The 23,048-nt window shown below is 37.5% G+C and overlaps 1 protein-coding gene across 1 annotated transcript; it reads right to left on the bottom strand.

Moving 5' to 3' along the window:
* Nucleotides 1-1,642: 1,642 nt before the first annotated feature.
* Nucleotides 1,643-19,757, bottom strand: LOC130974914 (uncharacterized). Its single transcript, XM_057899753.1, has 5 exons — nt 19,747-19,757; nt 5,592-6,109; nt 5,364-5,481; nt 5,033-5,245; nt 1,643-1,847 (listed from the first exon to the last, which is right to left on the bottom strand). The coding sequence occupies exons 1-4, from the start codon at nt 19,755-19,757 to the stop codon at nt 5,218-5,220; spliced, it is 675 nt and encodes a 224-aa protein (XP_057755736.1). The 3' UTR covers nt 1,643-1,847; nt 5,033-5,217.
* Nucleotides 19,758-23,048: the final 3,291 nt, after the last annotated feature.

The raw sequence follows: 23,048 nt of genomic DNA, 5'->3' as shown, positions 1-23,048 counted from the left end.
ATTATTTATCCTATTTCTGACAGTCCCTGGGTAAGCCCTGTCCAAGTCGTCCCTAAAAAAGGAGGCATGACAGTGGTCCACAATGAAAAAAATGAACTGGTTCCTACAAGAACAGTTACTGGGTGGCGTATGTGTATTGATTACAGAAGGCTCAATACAGCTACCAGAAAGGATCATTTTCCTTTACCATTCATAGACCAGATGCTGGAAAGACTGGCAGGTCATGAATACTACTGCTTCCTGAATGGATATTCAGGTTATAATCAAATTGCAGTAGATCCAAAAGATCAAGAGAAAACGGCATTCACATGTCCATCTGGAGTATTCGCATACAGAAGGATGCCATTTGGCCTGTGCAATGCACTTGCAACCTTTCAGAGGTGCATGCTCTCAATTTTTTCTGATATGGTGGAAAAATTTTTGGAAGTCTTCATGGATGACTTTTCAGTGTTTGGAGACTCATTCAGCTCTTGCCTTAACCATTTAGCACTTGTTCTAAAGAGATGCCAAGAGACCAACTTGGTTTTAAACTGGGAGAAGTGTCACTTTATGGTGACTGAAGGAATTGTCCTTGGGCACAAAATCTCGAACAAGGGGATAGAGGTGGATCAAGCTAAGGTAGAGGTAATTGAAAAATTACCACCACCTGCCAATGTTAAGGCAATCAGAAGCTTTTTGGGGCATGCAGGATTCTACAGGAGGTTTATAAAGGATTTTTCAAAAATCGCCAAACCTCTGAGCAACCTGCTAGCTGCTGACACGCCATTTATCTTTGATAAAGAGTGTCTGCAAGCATTTGAGACTCTGAAAGCTAAATTGGTTACAGCACCAATCATCTCTGCACCAGACTGGACATTACCATTTGAATTAATGTGCGATGCCAGTGACCATGCTATTGGTGCAGTGTTGGGACAAAGGCATGACAAGCTTCTGCACGTCATTTACTATGCCAGCCGTGTTTTAAATGACGCACAGAAGAATTACACAACCACAGAAAAAGAGCTACTTGCAGTGGTTTACGCCATTGACAAATTCAGATCCTATTTAGTAGGATCAAAAGTGATTGTATATACTAATCATGCTGCTCTTAAATATCTACTCACAAAGCAGGATTCAAAACCCAGACTTATAAGATGGGTGTTGCTTCTGCAAGAGTTTGATATAGAAATAAGAGACAGAAAAGGAACAGAAAATCAAGTAGCAGATCACCTGTCCCGAATAGAACCAGTGGAAGGGGCGTCCCTCCCTCTCACTGAGATCTCTGAAACCTTTCCGGATGAGCAACTCTTTGCCATCCAGGAAGTGCCATGGTTTGCAGACATTGCAAACTACAAGGCAGTGAGATTCATACCCAAAGAGTATAGTAGACAGCAAACAAAGAAGCTGATCACAGATGCAAAGTATTATCTTTGAAATGAGCCGTATCTCTTTAAGAGATGTGCAGACGGAGTAATCCGTAGATGTGTTGTAACGACCCAACTTCCAGAACGTCATGATCGTACCAAAAGTAAGGCGTTACCAACCTGCTTTCCTTTATTAACTATTTACTATTGAGCCTCTAGTTCGATATCGCGATCCAGTTTTAGTAAAAATACCAGAAAATTTTATTTTTGATAATTAAAATCATATAGCCAGCATCACCAAGTAATAATAATCACATAATTATTAATAATAATATCTGTCATACAAAAGATTTCAAATAAAACTCACATACAAATCCTATCCCTCTGTATAAAATAAAAATGTTAAGCAATAAGAGCGAGGGAACTTCTATGGAAGTAACTTAACTCATAAGTAAAATTCTATAATCTCCCGCAGCTTCAAACGGAGTCTTCGAACCTGTGTCACTGAAAGGGTGGAAGATTTTGGGGTGAGAACAAACCACACGTTCTCAGTAGGGAATGGGAATGCCGTAAAAGTAATGAAATAGAATGCAAATAATTAATATACTCAAGGAAACTATATTTTTGTCAAACTCTTTTTGAAAATACTATTCTTTTGGTTTTACTTTACTAATTATTTACCTCTTCAAAAATCTAAGCTCAAAACAAATTCTAAAATATAAAACTGGTCACTTTAAACATTTTTCAACCACATAGTTAATTTTCAATCACAACATCAATTCTTAATTATCATCCTACATTCATCAACTACTAGCACTAACAAGAGATTCAATTCAACACACAAACAAGTCACAGCAAGGCAGACAGCACAATCACAGAGAAGTACAACGAGCAAACCCAATCAAATGCAAATGCACACACAAGGATGATGCATGTCTATCCCTAGTGCAGGTAATGAGCTCATTTGTCGGTTACATACCCGCTCCCGACGTTACCCAGCAACCTTTGTCTGGATAAGGCTTTCCTGTTGGCAATAACCACTGCGAGCAACCTTTGTCTTGCAGGGTATCCACTGCAAGCAACCTTTGTCTTGCAGGGCGGCACTTATTAGCCAATATACGCCCAACACACTGTAAGCAACCTTTGTCTTACAGGTGCAACAACACACTCACTGTAAGCAACCTCTGTCTTACAGGAGCACTCTAATCTTGATACCTCTGTAAGCAACCTCTGTCTTACAGCAAAGCATTATAGCAAGGTATCCCAGGAAAGCGTTCTCAGTGGTCGTACCACCATCTATCTGACTGCCTTCACGCAGCAGATCATCACATAAACATCTCAGGAGTTGCCTCAAGCAACAAATCAATATCTCTTGGGTTGCCTCAAGCAACAAATGACCTTTCAACAGGTCCTCTGCTTTTTATTCTCTTTTATAATCATAAATACGCAAGCGGGACAAAACCCACGTCCTTGCCAACCATTCCATAAACTGAATACCTTTCCTCAAAAGAATCAGTGTAATTATCATCATAAGTTATCATTCTTATTATTCATCTCTAGTTACATATTCTTATACAATATCTTTCTCTTTCTTTATTCAATCATGCTGTACAAACCTTATGACTTCCACTTTTGCAACCTCTTAACTCAACCCAATTTTAAAATCATTTTCTAGTTTAATTTTCTTTCAAAAGACTCAAAAAAAATCATTTATTTTAAATTCGCTAAATACTTTTCAAAACATCACCCTCTTATTAAAAGTAACCAAATAAAACTCTTTTTCAAGTTTATTAACTTCCCAAAGACTCAAAAACCATCTTTCTTTACCATTCAAATTCAAATATTATGTAATTCTTTTTTTTACCTAAGTAAAACTCAAATAATATAATTTTCCAAGTTCAAATGTTCTAAAATAATTTTTCAAATGAAACTTCAGGGTTTAGAAAATTTCGGCAGCACCTCCCCTAAAACTCGGACTTAGCCACCCTTATGGGTTCCCTCTTTCTCAACAAATCTCCCCCTTTCCTCAACAATTACCAAATAAGAGGTTCTCAAATCAGTCAGAAAATTCACAATTTACAATAGCCAACAGTTCAGTCATAACCCACAATTCCCACATAACTCATCAATTCAACTTTCACCTCATCAATCCGTAACTAACTTTCATTTATCATAGGATTCTTTCAACATTAAACTCAATAAACTAGTATTCCAAGAAACTTGGTGTTGAGGTAATTTGGTCACAATAAAAACTTGTACCATCTCTCTTAAAATTCTGTTATTGTTTCCTAAGAAAATGCAGAAAAACAGCAGCAAGTAGTAAGTTTGATAAATTCCTTAAAAATCCAATTTTCACCCAATGCCTTTCAAAATTCACGGTCTCAAACAAGACTCTTTTAGCTTTTTATTGAATCAAATTCCAGATTAATACCATGTCATATGAAAAAGTTATGAAGTGAGAAACACAGCCAGGCCTTTTAGAATTCGGTTTCCAAAATCCAGTGAGTTATCCATACTCTTTTCAACATATCTACTTGGTTAAATAGGATATTGACATGAAATTTAAAATGAAGATTGTGGACACAGGAAGCTTGAAAATGCCGTTGGTTTCAGCTCAAATACTTACCAGAATTGAAAGTTAAGTGAGTTGGAAGTTGGTGCTTCTGCAGTAAAGAAACAGAATTTTCTGCAGAAACCATCAATCTTCAAAAATTCATTTCTCCCAAAATACTCATCAATAAATTCTGAATTTTTTATGAGATGCTCAAAACACAGTAAAGTTTCATGCAAAAATAGTTTCATTCAAGTATATGACCTGGGATGCTCCCAGAAATTGATTCTTTCTACTGTCATGTATGCAGAATTTCTGCCTTAAGCATTTTCAACAACCTTACTTGTCAAAAACCACATTTGAACTTATAACCCTTCCAAAATCACACGTTTAACCTCTTACCAATTATTCAAAATTTTCTTCATTGCCAACACAGCCCAAGAACCCAGAATCAATAATTCACACGATGTCAAGTACTTAAGCATCATTAAACCTTTTCTTTTCTACACTATGCCAAGCATAATTTTCCATATACACTCATCAATTCACACTAGCAAGCTCAGCAACAAAAGTAACACCATTTATTCTATCCCTTACAACATTCAGTACGCACAATCATCAAACCAATCACTTACAACAGTGAAACCGGCCACAATCACAGCCAAGTCAGAATCAATAAATCATGGCACAGAGAATTAGTCTAACCATTACAAAATTATTTAGATACTCTTAAAATTTACTATATTATTTCAGAAAATCACAGGTTCTCAAAACAGTTTAATCTCTTAGTCCCAATCCTTCAATAACCACCAAAACCAATCTCAACTAGTTACAAGTAAACTTCACAGCCATTCCCATTCATCAAATATCCCCTTCAACATCAAACAAGTCAATAATTCACTCAAAATCAGAATCTCAACCAATTCATCACAGAATCAACAATTCAGTCACATTTCACAACCGCATCTAATTTCAATTATAATTCAGATCATAACTCAGAAAAATCACAATAGCTAACCATTCTCAAACACATTTCAAGTCATTCTTATCAATTAAGAAATTCTTAACTATTATTAACCATTTGCACTTATCCAATAACTTTGTAGGCATTCTAAATTAAAAACGTTAAATCCCCTACCTCGATGTCGCAATTACAAGAGACCGTTGGCAGAATTGCTGCGAGACAGCTGGCTGGACCTCTACTAGTCACGCAACCGTTTCTGCCCAGAGAGCAGCAGCACTACATCTCAACACAACCGGGACAGCAGTAGCATTAGCTTCCACAACAATGACCATGGTTGCAGTGAAATGAAGATTTCGAATTCAATGGAATCGAAAGGCAGAAACAGCTCTGGTAATTTAAAACGGAGCACAGGCCAAAGTTGAATTAAAACAAGAACAAGCAGTTTAATAAGAAAGTGGCAGAATAAGGCGTGCAATTGGAGCAGAAATAAGGGGAAAAGGCTAACCCAGGCCAATGGATGTTGAACCTAAGTATAGCGGAAGCAGGGCAGGGGCGATTCCTAGCAACACCCCGCGGTGGTTCCGGCAGCAGCATCACCCCGCCAGTGGCTCCATTGAGACATGCTCCAACAAACATAACATAGCCAAGAACATCAGAGGCAGATACAAGCTATTTACAGAATGACAAGGGTTCAAAGATGGTGGTTCTCATGGCTAGGGTTTAACTAACTCACCATTAATCATGGCGGCAACCAGAGATTCCGGCGGCGGCGGTGGTGAAGAGGCGTGGCGTTGATGACAGAAGACTTCTCCTTTCCTCCTCTGTTGCATCGTCTCTCTCTCTCTCCCTTTTTCAGATTCGCGCTTGCTCTCTCTCCAACGACGGCGGCTCCGACCGCGCCAGCGACGATGAAGACCTCGACGGCGGTGACGAAGCGGGCTCGGGCTCGGCTCTATGGACGGGACGGCGCTGCAAAGCAGCTCGACGGCGAGCTCCTCGCGGCTCCACAAACGGCGTCGATGACTCTGATGATGACGGAACGCGCGGCAGTGCGAGCGGAGTTGAACGGTGGCAGTGCGACGGTCACAGCGGCGGCGGGGCAAGAGCTCTTCCCTCTCTCTTTTCTCTGCTCTTTGTGCTCTCTCTCTCTCTGCGTTTCTTTCTTCTTTTGTGTGTGGGGTGTTTAGGAAGAAAAGGGGGTAGAGGCTGCGTTCAGTGGCTGAGGAAAGGAAAACATTAGGGTTAGGGTTTCTCAATTTGGGAATTAGGGTTAGAAATTAGGATTTTATAAAAGAATATAGATAGATATGAATAGATATTTTGATAAAATTGAAGGATAGGATAATTTTAAAATTAAATATACTCTCTTAAAAATATCTAAGAACATTATTTATCAACATATTGCTCAATTAAATCAATTATTTCTAATTTACATTATAAAATGAACAAGTTAATTATATTTTATAAAGTACAATTTAAATTCAAATATCAATTTTCTAGATTAAATCATACAAATCTCTATTATTTTTCTATCTCTGAAACTTTAATTTCAATTTATAAGATAACCAATTATAATAAAAATTGTACATAAATATTAATTGACTTAAACTTAAAGTATTCATAAATATCAATCTAATCATTTCTAATAAAATAATTTCTAGGAGTTCAAATTAATAACATAATTCATTCAAAATAAAATTTATTTAAATTAAATTATACAATGCTTTCTTATTTTTCAATTACCAGAATTATAATTTCAATTATACCAAATATCTAATAAAATTTATATAAAAATTCTAATTAATTTAAACTCCAATTATGATGAAACTCCATTTAATTACCTTTAGTAAAATAATTTTCTTAAAATAAAATTATCAACAAATAAAATAAATCACAAACAACTAATTATTTGATTTTCAAAAACTAGGGTTGTTACATGTGTGCCTAAGGAAGAAGCACAGAAGATCCTATGGCACTGCCATGGATCACAGTATGGAGGACATTTTGGAAGTGAGCGAACAGCCACAAGAGTCCTCCAATGTGGCTTCTACTGGCCTACTCTCTATAAAAACTCCCGAGTGTTTGTACTTAGTTGTGATAGTTGCCAAAGATCTGGCAATCTACCTCACAGTTATGCCATGCCTCAACAAGGGATCTTGGAGATTGAGTTGTTTGATGTATGGGGCATTGACTTCATGGGACCTTTCCCACCATCATACTCAAACACTTATATTCTGGTGGCAGTGGATTATGTATCCAAATGGGTGGAGGCTATTGCAACACCCACCAATGACACTAAAACAGTGTTAAAATTCCTCTAGAAACACATCTTCAGCAGATTTGGTATCCCTAGAGTATTAATCAGTGATGGGGGCACTCATTTCTGCAATAAACAGCTTTACTCTGCTCTGGTTCGCTATGGAGTTAGCCACAGGGTAGCTACTCCATATCACCCACAAACTAATGGGCAAGCTGAAGTCTCAAATAGAGAACTTAAAAGAATCCTGGAACGGACTGTAATTAACCGTAGAAGGGATTGGGCAAGAAGCTTGGATGATGCTCTGTGGGCATACAGAACAGCATTCAAGACCCCTATAAGGACCTCTCCATACCAGCTTGTGTATGGAAAGGCATGTCACTTGCCAGTGGAACTGGAACACAAGGCCTATTGGGCAACCAGATTCCTAAACCTTGATGCCAAGTTAGCTGGAGAAAAATGATTGCTCCAGTTAAATGAGCTAGAGGAATTTAGACTCAATGCTTTCGAGAATGTAAAGATTTACAAAGAGAAAGCGAAAAGATGGCATGATAAGAAACTGTCATCCAGAGTATTTGAGCCGGGGCAGAAAGTTCTGCTATTTAATTCTAGGCTCAAATTATTCCCCGGGAAATTAAAATCCCGGTGAAGAGGTCCATATGTCATTACAAACGTATCACCATATGGATACATAGAGCTTCAGGATAATGACTCTAACAAAAAGTTCATTGTTAATGGACAAAGAGTTAAACATTATCTTGAAGGCAATTTTGAGCAAGAATGCTCAAAACTGAGACTTAATTAAAACTCAGTAATAGTCCAGCTAATGACATTAAAGAAGCGCTTGCTGAGAGGTAACCCAGCCAATCACAAAATTTAATTTTATTTGTTTCTGTTGATTTTTACAGGTATAGGTCAAAATATCTTCAAGGTAAAAAAGCAATTGATTGGATTCACAGAGTTACAGGGGAATTTGGAAGTTCACTGGCGAAAAAAGGCCAGTAAGAAACATTTTGGGTGTTGAACGCCCAAAAGAAGCACCCACTGGGCGTTCAACGCCAGTAAGGGTAGCCATCTGGGCGTTAAACGCCAGAAAGGAGCATCTTCTGGGCGTTAAACGCCAGAAAGAAGCACCTTCTGGGCGTTTAACGCCAGATTGACAGCATCCTGGGCGTTCAGAAAAACGCCCAGTGACAAAGGACTTCCTGGCGTTCAACGCCAGAAAGATGCATCAGCTGGGCGTTGAACGCCCAGGAGAAGCAACATTTGGGCGTTAAACGCCCAAACCATGCAGCAGTTGGGCGTTTAACGCCAGGATGGTGGGGAGGAGGTAAAACTCATTTTTCTTTACAAATTTTTTAAATTTTTATGTTTCAATTCATAATTTCTTGCATCAACATGTTTCAAAATGTCATCCTTCAAATCAAATTAGTTTTCTAAGAACCCTAATTTCTAAAATCCCTTTTTCAAAAATTTCAAATATATCTTAATCCATAAGGACAAATTGTTTTCCAATCCAATCCAACCCTTTTAAGTTTGTTTTTAAAACTTAACTATCTTTTAAAAATCTTTTTCAAAAATTAAAAATTCAGATTTATCTTTTTAATTATTGTTCATATCTTTCTCTTTTTAAAACTATATCTTTTTCTTATCATATCTATCTTTTCTAAATCATATCTTTTATCTTATTCTTTTCTTATTTTCGAAATTTCCCACCCCCTCCCTATATATTGAGTTCGGCGCCCCTCTCATCATCACTATGCAACACTTGCTCTCCTCCTATCCCTCTCCTTTCTTCTCTTTTGCTTGAGGACAAGCAAGGCTCTAAGTTTGGTGTGTTTATCCGTGATCACAAAAACATACTCATTAAGATCATGGCTCCTAAAGGAAAACAACCCACCCCAAGAGGCAAGAAAGAGAATACTCCAAAGCCACTTTGGAATCAAGGGAAGTTCTTAACTAAAGAACATTCAGACCATTACTACAAAATAATGAGTCACAGATCAATGATCCCGGAAGTCAAATTTGATCTGAAAGAAGATGAATATCCGGAGATCCAAGAGCAAATTCGAAACAGGAACTGGGAAATTCTGGCCAATCCTGAAACGAAAGTGGGAAGGAACATGGTTCAGGAGTTCTATGCTAATCTATGGCAGACAGACAGGCAAAGAATAATTGGAGCTGCTCTCTATGACCATCGGACCTTAGTCAGAGGAAAGATTGTTCATACCCATCCTGACAAGATCAGGGAGATATTTAAGCTTCCTCAACTGAAAGATGACCCAAACTCCTTTAATAGGAGAATGATGAGGGTAAATAAAGGTCTAGACATGATTCTAGAGGATATATGCATCCCTGAAGTCAGGTGGACCACCAGCACCACTGGCACCCCAATTCAACTCAAAAGAGAAGATCTAAAACCAGTAGCCAGAGGCTGGCTGGATTTCATTGGGCGTTCTATATTGCCCACCAGCAACTGTTCTGAAGTTACCATTAAAAGAGCAGTAATGATTCACTGCATCATGTTGGGAAAAGAAGTAGAAGTCCATCAACTGATCTCATGTGAGCTATACAAAATAGCAAACAGGAATTCCAAGGACGCCAGATTGGCCTATCCAAGCTTAATTTCTATGCTCTGCAAAGATGCCGGAGTGAAGATGGGAATAACAGAGTATATCCCAGTTGAGAGGCCAATCACTGGAATATCAATGGTCAGACAACAGCAACAAGATGATTCAGCCAAGAGGAGAGCACAGGAAGCCCTTCCAGAACTGCCTCAATTCGAATATTGGGGACATCTTGAGGCTTCTATTTCCAAATTGCAAGAAGCTATGGACCAAATAAAGGAAGAACAGAACAATCAAAGTAGCATGCTTTGCAAACTGCTTAAGGAACAGGAAGAGCAAGGGCGTGATCTAAGGGAGCTGAAGCGCCAAAAATTAATCCTTGAAAAGCACCCCACAGATTAGAAGAACATATACTCCTCAAAACAACAGGTTGTTGAGTTCCAATTTTTCTGCTTTAACTTAGTGATAATGTTATTATAGAAATTTACCTTAGGAGATATATAGTAGTAGTAATTAGTATATCTATTTTGATTTTATTTCCAATTAAGCTATAATTTATTTTTTTCATCATCATCAGGCATGAATAAAGTAGTAGATTTTTTTAGAATAAAGAAGTAATCTATATTTTTCGAGTTCTTAATAATAAAAATTATAATTAATTACATGTGGTGGCAATACTTTTTGTTTTCTGAATGAATGCTTGAACAATGCATAATTTTTATCTTGAATTTTATGAATATTGGCTCCTGAAAGAATGAGGAACACGAAAAATATTATTGATGATCTGAAAAATCATGAAATTGATTCTTGAAGCAAGAAAAAGCAGTCAAAAAAAAAAAGAAGAAGAAGGAGTAGTAGAAAAAGCCAATAGCCCTTAAAACCAAAAGGCAAGGGTAAAAAGGATCCAAGGCTTTGAGCATCAATGGATAGGAGGGCCTAAGGAAATAGTTCCAGGCCTAAGCGGCTAAACCAAGCTGTCCCTAACCATGTGCTTGTGGCATGCAGGTTCAAGTTACAAACTTGAGACTGAGTGGTTAAAGTCGTGATCCAAGGCAAATAGAGTGTGCTCAAGAGCTCTGGACACCTCTGACTAGGGACTCTAGCAAAGCTGAGTCACAATCTGAAAAGGTTCACCTAGTCATGTGTCTGTGACATTTATGTATCTGGTGGTAATACTGGAAAACAAAGTGCTTAGGGCCACGGCCAAGACTCATAAAATAATTGTGTTCAAGAATCAACATACTACACTAGGAGAATCAATAATACTATCTGAATTCTGAGTTCCTATGGATGCCAATCATTCTGAATTTCAAAGGATAAAGGGAGATGCCAAAACTGTTCAGAAACAAAAAGCTACAAGCCCCGCTCATCTGAATAAGAATCTGAGCTCCATTTAAAACTCTTAGATATTATTACTTATTAAATTCTTTCATCCTATTTTATTTATCTAGTTGCTTGGGGACAAGCAACAGTTTAAGTTTGGTGTTGTGATGAGCGGATATTTTATACGCTTTTTGGGGGTAATTTCATGTAGATTTTAGCATATTTTAATTAGTTTTTAGTTAAATATTATTAGTTTTTAGGCAAAAAATCATATTTCTGGACTTTACTATGAGTGTGTGTATTTTTCTGTGATTTCAGGTATTTTCTGGCTGAAATTGAGGGAGCTGAGCAAAAATCTGACTTAGGCTGAAAAAGGACTGCTGATGCTGTTGGATCCTGACCTCCCTGCACTCGAAATGGATTTTTCGGAGCTACAGGAGTCCAATTGGCGCGCTCTCAACGGCGTTGGAAACTAGACATCCAGGGCTTTCCAGAAATATATAATAGTCCATACTTTGCGCGAAGATAGACGATGTAACTTGGCGTTGAACGCCAAGTACATGCTGCTGTCTGGAGTTAAACGCCAGAAAAACGTCATGATCCGGAGTTGAACGCCCAAAACACGTCATAACTTGGAGTTTAACTCCAAGAAAAGCCTCTACTTGTGGATAGCTTTAGTCTCAGCCCCAGCACACACCAAGTGGGCCCCAAAAGTGGATTTCTGCACCAATTATCTTAGTTTACTCATATTCTGTAAACCTAGGTTACTAGTTTACTATTTAAACAACTTTTAGAGAATTATTTTGTACCTCATGACATTTTCAGATCTGAATTACATACTTTTTGACGGCATGAGTCTCTAAACTCCATTGTTGGGGGTGAGGAGCTCTGCAGCGTCTCGATGAATTAATACAATTCCTTTGTTTTCCATTCAAACACGCTTGTTCTTATCTAAGATGTTCATTCGCGCTTAATTATGGAGAAGGTGATGATCCGTGACACTCATCACCTTTCTCAATCCATGAACGTGTGCCTGACAACCACCTCCGTTCTACACTAGATTGAATGAGTATCTCTTAGATTCCTTAATCAGAATCTTCGTGGTATAAGCCGGGTTGATGGCGGCATTCATGAGAGTCCGGAAAGTCTAAACCTTGTCCGTGGTATTCCGAGTAGGATTCTGGGATTGAATGACTGTGACGAGCTTCAAACTCCTGAAGGCTGGGCGTTAGTGACAGACGCAAAAGAATCAATGGATTCTATTCCAACCTGATTGAGAACCGACAGATGATTAGCCGTGCTGTGACAGAGTATAGGAACGTTTTCACTGAGAGGATGGGAAGTAGCCATTGACAACGGTGACACCCTACATAGAGCTTGCCATGGAAGGGACCTTGCGTGTGGAAAAGGATTTCAAGGAAGAGTTGAAGTTCAGAGGACAAAGCATCTCCAAAACTCCAACATATTTCTCATTACTGCACAACAAGTAACGCTTTTATTCTCTTTTATTTTTCCAATCTAATAATTCGAACTGATAATTTTAATTAATATCCTGACTAAGAATAATAAAATAAACATAGCTTGCTTCAAACCAATAATCTCCATGGGATCGACCCTTACTCACGTAAGGTATTACTTGGACGACCCAGTGCACTTGCTGGTTAGTTGTGCGGATTACAAATTCGTGCACCAATAGGATTAGGTGGGATACTTGAGCTAATCAAAGATCCAATCTATTAGCCCACTTAACCATATTAATCCTACCCTTGCCGTAGTCCCATTATAACCCACAAAAAACCTCATGATATTTGCATTCATTCATCAAATATTAGTTGATTGTTAGACGACTGGCAAATCTTTGAAGACCATGATTAAAGGAGGATTGAGTGATTAAGCCCTAAACACTGAGCGACTAGAGTGTAGACACATCCGGTGAGGGGTTCGATCGCTCATTTCTATGATTCCATTGCTTACCTTGTATCTTCTTGCGAGTTGTTGAAATGAATTTGAAAATTTCAAATAAAATCTTTGGACATTGATCATATTGATATATTTGCTTAGTCTTGGCCCTAAGGTTTGCTTTGGATTGATTGAGATTCTCTTGTTTGTTTTTACCAAACACAATAGGGACCATATTGTAGATATAGGTAGATAGCATTTAGTATAATTGCATACATATAAGTAGTTGCATTAAATAAATCGTTTACCCCTTCATTCATCTCCTTTGGTTGTGTTTAGCATGAGGACATGCTATTGTTTAAGTGTGTGGAAATTGATGAATCCATATTTGACGATATATTTTGGATTGATTTGAGTGAATTTTACCACATAAACCCACATTTATTTATCTAAATAGCATGCTTTTGAGATTTCTTCCTAAAATGTGCTTAAAAGTGAAAACATGCTCTTTTGTGCTTAATTTAGTCAATTTTTATTCACTTTAATCACATTTGGTGCCTTGATGTATTTGTTAAGTGATTTCAGGTTTCCAAGGCAAGTATGGGTTGAAGAAGTGGAGAAAAGAGCATGCAAAACGGAAGAAACCATGAAGAAATGGAGTTTGGACATTCTAGCATCCGTGCGTGCGCATAGGCGACGCGTGCGCGCGCACAAGAGCGAGCACAGCGATGCGTACGGGTGACCCACGCGTACGCGTGAATGGATTTTTGCCAGGCGAGGCGTACGCGTGACCCAAATCACTTGAGCTCATTAATGCAAATCGTTGGGGGCGAAGTCTGGGCCTCCAAAACCCAGTCCAACTCATTTTCTGAAGCTATTTGAGGCCAAAGTGAAGAGGAATAAAGGGGGGCAATTAGGTTTAGGTTTTCTATGTTTTTGCTTTAGGTTTCTAGAGAGAGAAACTCCACCCTCTCTCTAGAATTAGGGTTTGTTAGTTTAATTTATCTTTAATTTCTGTCTTTAATTCTTGTTTTAATGTAGTTTCATTTATGTTTCCATGCTTTATTGTCTTAGTTCTCTTAGTTCTTCTCTTAATTTCTCTTTTATGTCATTTTCCATTTTATGAACACTTTTGTTAATTTTAATTTTAATTAATGCAATTTATGTTTTATGTTTATTTAATGCTTCTTTTAGTTGTTTTTATCATTTCTTGCTTTTGGTAGTTAGACTTTATTTATAATGCAATTTAATATTATTTTATTTTCATGCACACCAAGTGTTTGATGAAATGCTTGGCTTAGTTTTTACATAGTTTTTCCTCACTCTTGGCTTGAATTTGATAACTTTGGTGATCCTTGAGTCATTAATGTCCATTCTTGTTTGATACATTAGAGTAGTTAGTTGATTTGGTTTTCCTTGACTCTAAGTGACCCAATAGTGTTGACTTAGGACTTAGGGATGGAATCAACTATGCCTATTTGACTTATCCTCGATGTTAGGATAGACTAAGTAGGATTTATTCTTCATAATCATCATATGTTTGTGGTCAATGGCTAAGATAGGTAACCTTAGCTCTCAATTACTTGCCAAGAGTTTTCTTGCATTTAAAATTTCCCCTTTTCTTGCTTTACTTGCTTTGACTTTTATTGCGTTGACTTTTAATTCCTTGCATGCTTGTTTAATTTCTTGCTATTTACATTCTTTTTCTTCTCATGCCATCAAATCCCCATTTCTCCCATAGTCAATAATATGGCACTTAATTACAACTCCTAGGGAAGAACGACCCGAGGTTTAATTACTCTCGGTTATTTTAATATGAATTTAACATTTGATCATGAGAGTTCATTGTTGGTTTAGACTATGCTACTAACAAATTAATTCTTGTCTTGATTGATTCTAAACCGGCAATAATTCTCGTTGTCATCATTCTCCAATGAAATTGCAATCGGCTGTACAAGTATTGGCTATGAGAGATTGGGGTTTTGATAGCAATAAACGAGAAATTAAATAACAAAAAAGTAAATGACAAGCAAAGAGCAAAAGACAAAGGGAATATACTAAAAGCAATTAAGGCAAAGGAAAGGAAATTCAATCCTAAAAAGGTTCTTGGCAATGGTTGAGAGTCAAGGATCACTATCCTTGTCATTGACCACAAATGTAGCAATTATGAAGAGTTAATCCCATTTAGTCAATCCCTAAACATCGGAGAAAGTCAAATAGGCATAATTGATCTTAATCTACAAATCCTAACCAACTCACTAATTAGACTTAGTAAAAGGATAGCATTAGTGGAAACAAAATTAACTAACAACCATAAATCACCAATCAATATTGGATATCAATGACTTAAGGTCACCTAAGTCCTCAATTTCAAACCAAGAAGGAAAATCTACTCTATAAGTAGTCCAAATATTTTATCAAATACTTGGTTTACAAAAAAGTAAAACATGACAAATTGTAAAAATTAGTAAAATTTATAGCTAACGAAAGTAAGAAAAACAATATCGATAACTTAATTAAGCATTAATAAAACATAAAATATAAAATTACATTAAAAGTAAACCAAAATCCAACAAGAGTTCATAAAACTAAAATTGACAAAATAAAGAAACTAACAAGAAAAATTAAGGAAATTAAGACAATATAACAAGAAAATATAAAGAAAACTAAACTAAAACAAGATTAAAACCTAAATCTAAGGAGAAATTAAACTAAGAAACCCAAAATTCTAGAGAGAAGTTGGAGCTTCTCTCTCTAGAATTCTACCTAAAATATGATACTACACTATAACTACACTACTTGGTTCATCCCCCTTTGAATTCTTGCTTTAAATGCTTCAGACATGAGTTGGATTGGACCTAAAATGGGTTAGAAATCGTAAGCCACGTGTTCTTTTAAGTGAATTACATGTTGTGAGTCGTGCGTACGAACAATCTATGCGTACACACGAATTGGAAAAAATGCGTACGCACAACCTGACAAATTTTCAAAACTCAATTTTTTCATGAATCCTCCACTTTTGCAGGCTTTTTCTCCATCTTTCCAAATCATTTTTGCCTTCTAAATCTTAAATCACTCAACGAATATATCAAGGTATCGAATGAGAGAGAAGTGAATTAAATTTTTGACAATTTAATGGTCTAAAAAGCTTTTCTAACACTAAAGCCCAATTAGAAAAAATTCTTAAAAGCATGCATTTTCCATGAATAAGTGCAAGATGTTGATAAAATCCACTCTTTTCAACCCAAAAAATCATCATAAAATATGAATTTATAAGCAACTCCTTATAACTCCATAATTTTCCAGCAAACAAAGGTTTGGAAAAGATGCCTCTACACGACCTTCTCCTACTTCCGTCCTAAAATACTATCCTAGAAAAAATAAGTCCGACATAAAACTTAAACAACTGATTATATTTAAAGATAGAAAACCTACCTGAAACACGAATGCACAGACTACGGAAGAAGCGAACTCCAATTGATCTCAGAGAAAATAGCATCGCCCTAATAAAAAAGACAACTTATTAAATTCACAAGGTGAAACTAATTCAACAAACTAAATAAAATCTTCTAACAGCTCAAACACCCTTAATCTCACCTTAATTAACCTACCTTAATTTAATTTCTATTTATATTAAATTAATATAAAAAATAAAAATACTATAGCAAAATTACCTCTTATGGTGGCTGTAAGATGGTGGAGAGGTGGTGATGATAGGAAGCGACAGTGACGGCGACAACGTGACCACCACCGATGGCCACAAACCGACGGCTATGAACACAAATAGTGGTGGCGGGGCCGACAGCTCCTCCAGCAGTGACCGATAGCTCCAGCAGAGAAATGTGCAGCACTGGCAGTAACGGAAGCTCCAGGTGGTGGTGACAGATTCAATGCCGAAGAGAGAAGACGAGAAGAGAGAGAGAGAGAGAGAGAGAGAGAGAGAGAGAGAGAGAGAGAGAGAGAGAGAGAGAGAGAGAGAGAGAGAGAGAGAGTTCATAGAAGTGAGGAGGAGGGGTTTTGCATTTGAATTTTATCCCAATTTTACTGTCGAATTTACCGACAGAAAATTTCTGTCGGTAAATCGCCTAAACACAGCATCACTAAAACTGATATACTGGTAGCCAAATTTGACAGAAGATTTGTGGTTAAAGTTGGCGCTATAAGATTTCACGCCACTGATTACTGTCAAAGTTAGTGGCAGAATACAAAATTCAACGGTAACTAATTCTAAAAACGAAATCTCGCTCGTATCCGACGCAAAAAATGCTGTTAAATCCGTCGGTAATGGCTGCTGCTAAATTCGGCAGTATTCAGCATGTTTGTTGTAGTGTAATTACAAATTTGAGAAAATTATAGAGACTAACAAAATAACTTAACCTAAAACGAAGCAGATTCCACACTACTAGAAAATTATTTATTACAGACGGATTTTTAAGACAGAATTTTATTGTCAAAAACACCGACGAATTTTTGTCGGTAAAAGAATAGAAAATTTTCTCAAAAATTTACTGACAGATTAGATTTATAATTTGTCAATAATTCTGTTGATAATTGATGAGCGGATAATGTATACGCTTTTTGGCATTGTTTTTAGGTAGTTTTTAGTAGGATCTAGCTACTTTTAGGGATGTTTTCATTGGTTTTTATGCTAAATTCACATTTTTGGACTTTACTATGAGTTTGTGTGTTTTTCTGTGATTTCAGATATTTTCTAGCTGAAATTGAGGGACTTGAGCAAAATTCTGATAAAAGGCTGATAAAGGACTGCTGATGCTGTTGAATTCTGACCTCCCTGCACTCGAAATGGATTTTCTGGAGCTACAGAACTCCAAATGGCGCGCGCTCAACGGCGTTGGAAAGTAGACATCCAGAGCTTTCCAGCAACATATAATAGTTCATACTTTATTCAAGATTAGATGACGTAAACTGGCGCTCAACACCAGTTCCATGCTGCATTCTGGAGTCAGACGCCAGAAACACGTCACGAACCAGAGTTGAACGCCAAAAACACGTTACAACTTGGCGTTCAACTCCAAAAGAAGCCTCTGCACGTGTAAAGCTCAAGCTCAGCCCAAGCACACACCAAGTGGGCCCCGGAAGTGGATTTCTGCATCAATTACTTACTTCTGTAAACCCTAGTAGCTAGTCTAGAATAAATAGGACATTTTATTATTGTATTAGACCTCTTGGATTGTATTTTTGATCCTGTGATCACGTTTTGGGGGCTGGCCATTCGGCCATGCCTAGACCACCATCACTTATGTATTTTCAACGGTGGAGTTTCTACACATCATAGATTAAGGGTGTGGAGCTCTGCTGTACCTCGAGTTTTAATGCAATTACTACTATTTTCTATTCAATTCAGTTTATTCCTGTTCTAAGATATTCGTTGCACTTCACCATGATGAATGTGATGATCCGTGACTGACAACCACCTCCGTTCTACCTTAGACCGGACGCATATCTCTTAGATTCCTTAATCAGAATCTTCGTGGTATAAGCTAGAATTGATGGCGGCATTCATGAGAATCTGAAAAGTCTAAACCTTGTCTGTGGTATTCCAAGTAGGATTCAGGGATTGAATGACTGTGATGAGCTTTAAACTCGCGATTGTTGGGCGTGATGACAAACGCAAAAGAATCAAGGGATTCTATTCTGGCATGATCGAGAACCAACAGATGATTAGCCGTGCTGTGACAGAGCATTTGGACCATTTTCACTGAGAGGATGGGATGTAGCCATTGACAACAGTGATGCCCTACATACAGCTTGCCATGGAAATGAGTAGGAAGGATTGGATGAAGGCAGTAGGAAAACAGAAATTCAAAAGGAGCACAGCATCTTCATACGCCTATCTGAAACTCCCACCAATGATTTACATAAGTATTTCTATCTTTATTTTCTGTTTATTTAATATTATTTTTGAAAACTCCATAACCATATATTATCCGCCTAACTGAGAATTTCAAGATGACCATAGCTTGCTTCATACCAACAATCTCCGTGGGATCGACCCTTACTCACGTAAGGTTTATTACTTGGATGACCCAGTGCACTTGCTGGTTAGTTGTGCGAGGTTGTGAAGAAAGTGCTGAGTTATAAACGCGCATACCAAGTTGAATGCCATTATTAGAGATCACAATTTCGTGCACCAATAATATTGAAATTTTATGTTTAGACTATCTCCGATGGAAAATCTGTCTGTAATCATTTAATAAATCTGTCGCAACACACACACACACACACACACACACACACACACTCTCTCTCTCTCTCTCTCTCTCTCTCTCTCACACACACACTCTCTCTCTTTCTCTCTCTCTCTCTCTTCATTGCACGAGCTTCCTCCGCTGACACCGCTTGCATCACACGAGCTCACTCCGTCACACTACAAGAAAAATGTTGAACACCATTGAATTTACCTTAGATTTAGCGTCAGAGGTTAGCATCAGGTTTAGCGGTGGCTTTACTGGTGGATTTTACGATAAATTTGTCGGGCAGAAGAATTACCGTTGAATTCTATTTTCCAACAATAAAACTGACGGTAATAGTTAGAGGAAAAATGAAATAATGGGTGCCACGATTACCGTCAGATTTACAGGTGAACAAAATATGACGGTAACCCTAATTAGTGAAACATTGCGTTTTGGCCAACCACAAAGCTTTACCAGAAGGTAACTAAATCTTACGATAAATGTTTCCTAAATTAGAACCACAAACCCTCTTCCTCCTCATTTCGAATTACTCTCTCTCTCTCTAACCCTCTCGCCTCCCACTCTCTCTCGAACCCTCTCTCCCTTCCCTCAATGTTCCTTTTGGCAGCCCCCTCTCATCGTTTGAACCGAACCGCCATTGCTAGTGCCGCTTTTGTCACTGCTGTTCCCACTGCCTCTGCTACCACTACTCGTCACTTCTGCCACTGCTGTTGCCGCCGCCTCTGCTGCTGCTGCTCCCTCCAGGTAGCACTCCTTCTCCTACATCTTAAATTTGGTTCTAGCTTGGTATTGCATGATCATTGATGAGAATAGATTTTAAATTATGTTGTTTGTTTTATTGTTCTAAATTTTAACTAATTAGGCATTCAACTAATTAGTTAACAATGTAAATCTATAATGTCTAATATAACTTAAATTTAGAGACAAATACATATTTACAATATTAGCTTGAATAAGGTCTAGTAATTTATACAAACTAGAACTTAAAGTTTTTATTTGAATTTATAAAAGTATGTGAAGTAATAGGTTTTAGATAATATTTAATATCATCAATCTAAGAGTCGAGTTAGAAAGAGAACATCATTAATATTTAACAATGCTTGATGATATGCATATTTCAGTAGTGTTAAAGCTTGAGAATAGATTTTCTAATGGATTAGTTAGGTATAGATTAAAGGGTTCTAACTTTGTAAAGTTTCGTGTTTGAATATATTTTGATTGTTGTGCGGTTTATCACTATAAAGGTTAGCACTTTTTTAGGGGAGGTTATGTCAAAATTTCTTTCAAATAATATAATTGTGGGAGGATTTGTGTTAATTGGTATCCTCTTTGTAAACATGACGATAGGTAGAGGTGTCACGGATCGGCCTCGTGGTCGTGGTCGTGGTAGAGGTAGAGGGAGGGTTTCTACTGGTATTCCTGGTACTTCTTAGTCGTTCCTCTCTACTCTGACTACTTCGATGACATCACAAGCAATGGGTGCATTAGACCAGTTGTTCATCATGGTCCCTAATTCCAACTACTTGGCTCCTTCTACCTCGATGACGCCGCCTCCATCCTCTCAGTAGCTCTCTATCTTGATGATGTCACATCCAGTGACAAATACTGCGGTGCCGAAATCCTCTTACGAATCCCAGCCAGATGCACCTCCACCACCTCCCATCATATGGATGACGATTAGGCATGATAGTTTGTTGGCGTGAGTACTATTTTCAATCTTTTATGTGAAAACCATTTTAGTTAGTCAGTTTAATTTAGTTACACTTAATTTTTTAGATTTAGTGGATTTAGGTTGTTAAGATAGGTTCGATTTAGGTTAGTAGGTTTGAACTACTGAAAATGTTTGATAATTCTTGATTGTTAATGGATGTTGCTGCTTAAGTCATATAATACCATATAGATGAAACTACTAATCTTAATTAATTGAACTGCTTATTGTTGATTGATGGATGTTGCCGATTGATTCTTGATTCTTGATTCTTGTTTGTTGATTGATGATAGATGTTGTTGTTTAAGTGAATTGTTGATGGATAGAGTTTTTGGCGCATTCTAGTTATAGATGAAACTCTATCGAAGTTTCTAAAAAAAATCTAAATATAGTTGAAGTTTATAAATTACTTCAAATAACTTTTACTAATCTTAAGTTTTTCATTGATAGATTTGTGCCAAATAACAATGCATGCATACAGGAGTGTACTAAGTTATCAACCTGATGTATGACCCCCCAAGACCGAGTTACAAGAAGATCCCAACTGAGACCAGAGAGCGATGGTTTCAGAAGTAGGCGGTAAAAACTAACCATATTCAAACCTTAGTTAGTTTATATCTTCTATTTTGGTTAATTATGTGTTTAATTTTGATTAACTCGTGTTAAATATTCTTTCTGCAGGAGAAATTTATATGGGACAAGACTCACAATCTCATGATCAGGAAGATCTTCGACCATTGGATGGCTAGGCAGCTTCAGCATATGTTGGAGGATGTATGTGAACACTGCGACCACCTCACCATTTGACTCCACAGACGTTAAGAAGGAACTGTATGTACATTGGGAGACTAATGATGGTTTCAATTGTCACCCTCTCATGAACAGAGCTAACAGGACATTGATCGTCAAAGTATACTGGTGGGTCAGTGACTTTCATGAAGATAAAGGTCAGGCTGGTAAGTAACTTGTTTCATTTTGTTATTAAGTTTGTTTAATCTTAATATAATGTCATTATCACTTGATTTAACATGTAGTTTCAAAATATTTAGTCTAAGTCATTGGATTGTGATGCAACGATGACGAAGACCTTCAAGTATACTCACACGTTGAAGGAGATCAAGGAGAGATTTGCTTATCAGTAGGCTGCCAATTATTATGTGATTAAAAATCATGTGATATACTATTTTTAAATTAACTACAATCCTAATTATAAAATGTGTTACACAGGAGTCCTACACGCAGAGATTAGAGGCTGCAATCCAGCAATCTCAGCATACTGGAGACGACAATAACATCTCCACTGTATCAGTTGTTAATCCTGACATGGTTTGGTGCGAAGCCGCATCTGAGCAGTACAAGAATCACATCTACAGGCTAGGATCGTTCTTCACTAACAACCTCTGTACATCATTGAGACGATCATCCACCTCTACCACCAGTTAGCCCGTCGATCCCGAGGACGGCGTCGATTTAAGGGAATAGGTGCTGCTCCTCACCCAAAACCTTGACCAACAACTTCAGCAGCTGTAAGAGTCTGAGGAGATGTATCAGGCGATCCTCTCACACATGATAGACACAGATGACCTCAGGCTGGAGTGGAGGTAGAGGTGGGAGCTGGAGTAGCTTCAGTGGATGGAGCAACAGATGGCGGTGTACCAAGATAAGATGCGCACCAGTGGCAACGGCGACGCTGTTGGATGGGCATAGACATCATCGCCTTGGCCGCCGCCTCAGCAGGACCAGTGAGATAACGATGACGACGATTAGGATCTTTTGTGATTTAGTGATTAGGATTTTGTTTTAGACTATTTGATTATATTATATCTTCTGTTATTTGAGTTTTCATTTTATTTGTACGCTTGATATTTAATTTAACATATTTGATTTCTATTATTTATAATTTGACTACTAATTGTGCAAAAAATAAATTTGAATAAAAAATTTACAATTTGATCACTAATTGTATCAAAAGAATTTAACAAAGAAACAAAAAATTAAACTTACAGTCGAATTTATCGAAAAAAATCTGATGGTAATTAGTGGCTAAGAGAAGGGGGGTTGAATCTTAGCCCCTTTTTGCTTAGTAACACTTCCTGCCTTTTAGAATCCTTTGAGGAGATATTTTTGCTTTTTGTCTCGTATCTAGTAGAAACAAAAATAGAGTAGAGGAGAGAGAGAGAATCACACCAAGAAGTATCCTGGTTCAGCCGCTAAGTGCAAT

This window comes from Arachis stenosperma, chromosome 4 (assembly GCF_014773155.1).
Source record: "Arachis stenosperma cultivar V10309 chromosome 4, arast.V10309.gnm1.PFL2, whole genome shotgun sequence".
NCBI classification, from domain to species: Eukaryota; Viridiplantae; Streptophyta; class Magnoliopsida; order Fabales; family Fabaceae; genus Arachis; species Arachis stenosperma.
This window is presented reverse-complemented; position numbering and strand designations above follow the sequence as displayed.